General features: G+C 36.7%; 1 protein-coding gene across 1 annotated transcript; it reads right to left on the bottom strand.

Annotated features, from left to right (window-relative positions):
- Positions 1 to 2,309: 2,309 nt before the first annotated feature.
- Positions 2,310 to 6,082, bottom strand: LOC122146489. Its single transcript, XM_042765485.1, has 2 exons — positions 5,819 to 6,082; positions 2,310 to 3,369 (listed from the first exon to the last, which is right to left on the bottom strand). The coding sequence occupies exon 2, from the start codon at positions 3,357 to 3,359 to the stop codon at positions 2,619 to 2,621; it is 741 nt and encodes a 246-aa protein (XP_042621419.1). The 5' UTR covers positions 3,360 to 3,369; positions 5,819 to 6,082; the 3' UTR covers positions 2,310 to 2,618.

Below are 6,082 nucleotides of genomic sequence, written 5' to 3'. Positions count from 1 at the left end.
CACCTCACAGCGGAGAAACATCGAACCAGCGTCTGTGGTTTTTACCTGATCTCGGATCAGTTTCTGTTCTAAATAAAACAAAACAAGCCCTGCAAATTAACATAAATGTTTTAAAAACCACATATTATACAGACACTTCTTATTTAATGGTATTTTATCATTTTCATGGCATTTAATGTGTTATACTTTCAATAAAACATTTGCAATGGGGTATTAAAATCTGTTTTTATGCATGTTAGCCCGAGTTTTTCTTGCATTTTTACACACTTTTGACCAGCAGGCGTTCAAAGCTTCGAAATGATTCGTTTCTCCCATCACTGTGGACTTCTGACATATAATGCAATTTCAAACTTCATTAAGAAATAAAATGAAAACACTAAACTGGAGATATTTATGAACACATGATGACAGTGGGGTTTGAGATCAGTGGAATCTGCTGGATCAGAATTGTTCAAAAGGGTCTGGCTGCAGACTTGCACTTGCACTCTCAGACACTTGCACTTCCGGTAGTGACATTACTTGCAGTCTTTATTTTATATTTTGTTCTATTTATTTATTATTTTTTGTTTGAATCTCTCAACATTTTACAACAGCAGCCAGGTGTTGAAGACAAGAAAAAAGAAACTAAATTACGAAGTCACTTGTAATCGCCACTTGCACTCTCAGCTACCTGCGACGTCACTTGCAATCAACAGAAATCGTGCGTGTTGCCAGTGGAGACAAGACGCTGTGGTGATTAATGGGTGTTGAGATTTTGAAGTCCAATAAAGTGCATCCATCCATCATAAAAAGTGCTCCATGGGGGGTTAATAAAAGCCTTCTGAAGTGAATCAATGCACTTGTGTAAGAATAATATCCATATTTAAAACTTTTTAAACACGTAATCTCCAGCTTCCGCTAACTGTAAGCGCGTTCATGAGAGACTAGTGTCCAGCGGATGAGGTAGGCATAGCGTAATACTAATTACATTTTGTTATTAAATTGTTTTTTTTTTTTTTTATTAAAGCCCGCTTTTCCACAGTGTCTCTATTTCTAATCATCAGCATTTGTATTTTCATCTTTATCTTAATTTTGTCCACCTGACCAAATCTATATATCTATATTATATTATAATCTATATTATGTTTTTTTTTTTTTTCATGTGTAATGCATAATTGACACAAACTTGCATTTTTTATTTTCATAATAACCTGGAAAGTATTTCTTATTTGTTTTGTACAGGTGATTTGTGTTAGTTTCACATATGCAGGGTTGTCTGGGCTAAAACATTCTTTGGTAGTATACATTTTCATCTTCTCAAAAGTGGAATGTTTCCAATTAACAACCTTATTGCAATGTTTGTACATGGAAAAATGCATCGATGTTCATCAGCGATTTGTTTTGTTTCAACAGCACAATAACAAAACATTTGAATATCTGACACCGCTAACACTAATAACAATACAATTACAAATGAATGATAACAATAATAGTCATATTAAAAATACAATTATAAGCCCCAATACAGCACAATTAGTCATCAATGAAAATCCAAATCAGCTTTAAACACCGACCTTAAAAAAGCTAAACTGGTTTATCAAGAAGTACTGATTCTTCTCATTTAACTGAACACCGTTATCAGCATATTTTGAGGTTGGTTCAGCTCTCATCACGTCTGAGTGAATAATGCTCGGGCAGATTTTGCCGCACTTCCACTTTCAGGGCATAACAGACTGTGGTTGAACAGGGTTTCTGTGCATCCTTTTCTGAATCAGATTCAAGGCAATAAAGAGTCTTAAATGCCATAAATAAGAAAAGTCTTAATAATAACAAAAAGAAAAGAGGTCTTAAATTTGGGTTAGGCTTAATGTGATGATTAAACTTAAAACAGCTATGATTTCATTGGATAAATATGAGCTGCATGTTTCGATGGCCTTTTTATTTCACCTTGCCTACTTATAACTGCTGATAAATTGCTTTTAAATATGTTTATCCTTTTTTAGACTAAACCCGTATCTGAACTGTATATTATGTAATTTTTTACAGTTTAATATGTTACCATAGACATTGCTCTACCCTGCTCATCTTCATTTCATTTGTGTAGTTCTTTAAAAAAAATCTTTTAAAGCCTTAAATTTGTTTGAGACTCCTTCACCAGCATAACTCTTGTGCAAGGTTTGCAAATTGCATGTCACATCCACACATGCTCGCCTTTTGAAATATTTGGATATGAGATTACATTTTTTTTTCATCACCAGCTCAGTCTTTTCTCACAAAATGATAGAAAAAGATTCTCATTTCCTGTGATAATAAAACAAAGCAAATAATTGAATGAGTAAATATGTAAATTAATGATCACATATGTATTGCACCCCTCATGTGCGATGATATTGTGTGTCTCATTTGCTGATGATAGGACGATATGACTGTGAAGCATATCGCTCAATGTTACCGTACAATTACATTTGTACACATTCTGTGTTCCTTTGGTGAAGAGCAGTGATAAAGCTCACCAGAAAACACTGTTCTGATAAGACTACATTTAAATTCCCATCAAAAATGTTACTGTTCACTATTTGCTTCTGAAAGATGAAGTCCACAAATGAGTCCAACTAAAATCACTGGAACGCACATCTGTTTTAAAGAATGGTGCAGAATCTTTCCCACAATCCCTTTGTTGTGGGTAATTTCTCTGAGAGTTCTTGTGCAGGCGTGTCATCATCTATCTGGATTCTGATGTCACTGTTCTGTGTCGTAGAAGTCTCACTGTCAGATGAATCACTGGAGGATACACTGACCGCTGTGAAATCAGGACTGACTGTGTTTGGAGTTTGAGGTCTGTAATTAATGACAGGCATTGGTGGGACATCATGTTTGTATGTATAATAATCCATCTTCTCCAGAAAGCCCTCTAAACTCATTCCCCTGATGATCATGAGAAGGCCTCTGGAGATCCGGTGAGTGGCGTGTGGATCGTAGTTTGATCGGTCGTGGTGTTGAGTCACATAAACTCGATGAAACCACTCCTCATCAAGACTGACGATGATGCGATCCGTGTTGCTGTTGTGCTCGTCAGTGTATTTGTCTTCTGAGACGTAATCAGGAAGATCTTCAGCTCCTGGTGAATTTAGATTGCCAACCACATAGTAAGGAAACTCTTCGTCTGGAAGAAGTTTATTCCCATATTGGTCGTATCTGTTCTGAAAATAGTGAAAACCAAAATCTCCCTCGGCTGGGTCACATTCAGAGAACATGTTGCTGTTCTCAAAAGAAACGCATTCATTGGCAAACCAGTAGAGGAGTCTGAGTCCGTGTCTGGGCCGGGGTCGACCGAACCTCGTGTTACTCAGCTGGACTAATTCATTTAATGTTCCCACCATGGTCCTGCACCTTCAGAAGAGAAATTAATGTATAGGTATTTATAAAAATACAAGATCACTAAAGGATGTGTCGAATATTTTCTTGTGTGATTTGAAAACTTTCCGAGCAGAATTCAACTGAAAACAGTGACAATAATTGAGTGTTGAGTCTTAAGTCTCTGGGGTATATTTGTAGCAATAGCCTAAAATACACTGTATGGGTAAAATTCATTGATTTCTCTTTTATGCCAAAACTCATTAGGATATAAAGTAAAGATCATGTTCCATGAAGATATTTTGTAAATGTCCTTTAAAGATGATTTTCTCAATATTTAGATTTTTTTTGCTCCCTCAGATTCCAGATCTCAGACAAATATTGTCCGATCCTAATAAACCATACATCAATGGAAAGATTATTTATCTAGCTACCAGATGATGTATAAATCTCAATTTCAAAAATTTGACCCTTATGACTGGTTTTATGCTTCAGGGTCACGTATGTGTACGGAAGCACCTTTCAGTTAAATGTTTGCAATGTTATTATATTTAATTTCACCAGTGTTTATCATTTGCTGTATGGATCTGATGGATCTGTCAGTCATTGAGATGTTTTGGATTTGATTGGTTCAGTTTAAAATCCTGTCAGATCCACTGCATAAGAACAGTTTGATTCTCAAGCACACTTACAGCTGTATCCTGTAGCCTTGTGGAATATGAGTTTACAATGATTGATGATAATGCAGAGTCAGTGATTAGTTACATTTATCTCTTACATACTGGGAAATGAGTGATTTTATATGGTGGCTGTTATGGGGCAAACCAGACGGGAGACGTGTGGATCCATACGCAAAGCTTTTATTGACAAGACATGGTCAGAAACGGGCATAGATCAGGCAATGGCAAACAGGCGTGTAGAAGGAAAGGCTAGAGCAGTCCGAGAAACAAGCGAGGGTCAGTCCACAGCAAACGTAATCCAGCAGGGTGAGACAAGAGGGATAATCCAGGTACAAGCAAGGTACAGCAGTATCCAAACAGGGCTAAACAAGAGAGGTAATCCAAGACAAGCAGGCAAAGAAGAGAACACAGGGAAAGAGGCAAGGCAGGCACTCAAAAGCAGGCTTCGTAGGGTCACTATCCATTAACTAGCCAAAAAAAAAAAAAAAAAGCACATGCAATACTTTGCAGCCTGAAGGTGTCTGAGTGAGTGTTTATATAGTGAGTGTGTGGTGGGTACAGCTGTGTGCAATCAGTGCCTTCAGCTGTGTGTGCAATTAGTGCAATGGGTGATGGGAACAGTAGTCCGGGGTGAAGTGCAGGAGTCCATGTAGTGAGCGGGTGACCTCTGGTGGTGAATGAATGGAAGTTCACATACCAGTTTCGTGACAGTGGCTATATGTGCAATAAGCAGAATACTATTCATAGCCATGAAATATTGAGTTAGAAGTATTTTAACTCATTTCAGATAGGTAAAGTATTCAAGTAAGTACTTTAAATGTTAAACACAGATACTTGTACTTTTACTCCTACATTTACATGAAAAAATAAGACTTTTTACACCATTAAAATTTCATGTAGACTTCAATGTACAAAGCCTATGTCCTCATGACTTATATCTTTCCACAATGACTTTTAAAGTATTTTTTCTAATTCTCAATCATGCTCACATAAATGTAACTCTCCTTTTAAACCTCCAGTGACACATATTTTAGTGTAAGAATGGATAACACAGTGTTTATTTTAAAAGAATAGTTCATCAAAAAATAAAAGACATAATCATTGTCATTCCGAACATCCCCATATCCAACCACTGTAAAATCATCTGCTGCAAACTTCAGCTGAAATGTTTCAGGATATTGAATTTAGCTTAGTATCTGTGTCCGAGAGTCTTACATAATCAGAGAAAATGATGATGACTGGTTTAACAGGTTCCTTTACAATGCCCTTTACAAAACTAAAATGAAAGAACCTCATTTAAAAAGTATATTTAAAAAGCTGAGATAGGTTTCCTTTGACATCTGTACTTTTAAACCTCCAGATTATTTGTAGATTCTTGAAGCTTCCTAGAAAACGAGACCATTGTAATGTAGGAAACAATTGGCATAACGAGGAACACCCCCCTACAGAATTAATTTCTATACCAATTAATCTGCTTCTTTTTTATTCATTTTCTCTTCCTACTTCCTTGTTGGAGGAGACTAGAGTCATAGTGTCATAAAAAGTCTTGTTTAAAATACCATCAATTTTGGGAGCTTACACAACTTCACTACACTAGCATTTTGGTAGAGAAACGAAAGCAGCTCTGTTTTGCCTTTTTTCATCTCTCCTCATTGGTTTGCTGCTGCAGTTCCTTGTGTTTTGTGACCAACAGATTCATTTAAATACTGTGGGCAAATAGTAATGCAAAGTAGTTTGTTTATACTATATATGTGTAACCCAAATATTTCTTTCACAAGTGGAATAGAAAGAAAATGAGACCATACCTCTCTGGAAACTGTCATATAAACCTTCAGTTTGTTTGCTGCTGTAGAATCACAGATAAGCTGAAAGACTCGCTCACTATCTGACAAACACTAAAGCAGACGCTGGTGAGGGCGTGTCGTTTCAGTGCAGGTTTCTGATCTCTTCCTGGATCCTTCCAAACTCTTCCTGAACTGGACCTGAGCTCAGTGTGTCCAATCAGAGAAACATGAGACTCCAGAAACTGTTTGAAAACCACTGGATCATGGACACAATCTGCTTACCTG

This window comes from Cyprinus carpio, chromosome A1 (assembly GCF_018340385.1).
Source record: "Cyprinus carpio isolate SPL01 chromosome A1, ASM1834038v1, whole genome shotgun sequence".
NCBI lineage: Eukaryota > Metazoa > Chordata > Actinopteri > Cypriniformes > Cyprinidae > Cyprinus > Cyprinus carpio.
Note: the sequence above shows the minus strand (reverse complement) of the source record. Positions and strands in the feature narration are given on the sequence as shown.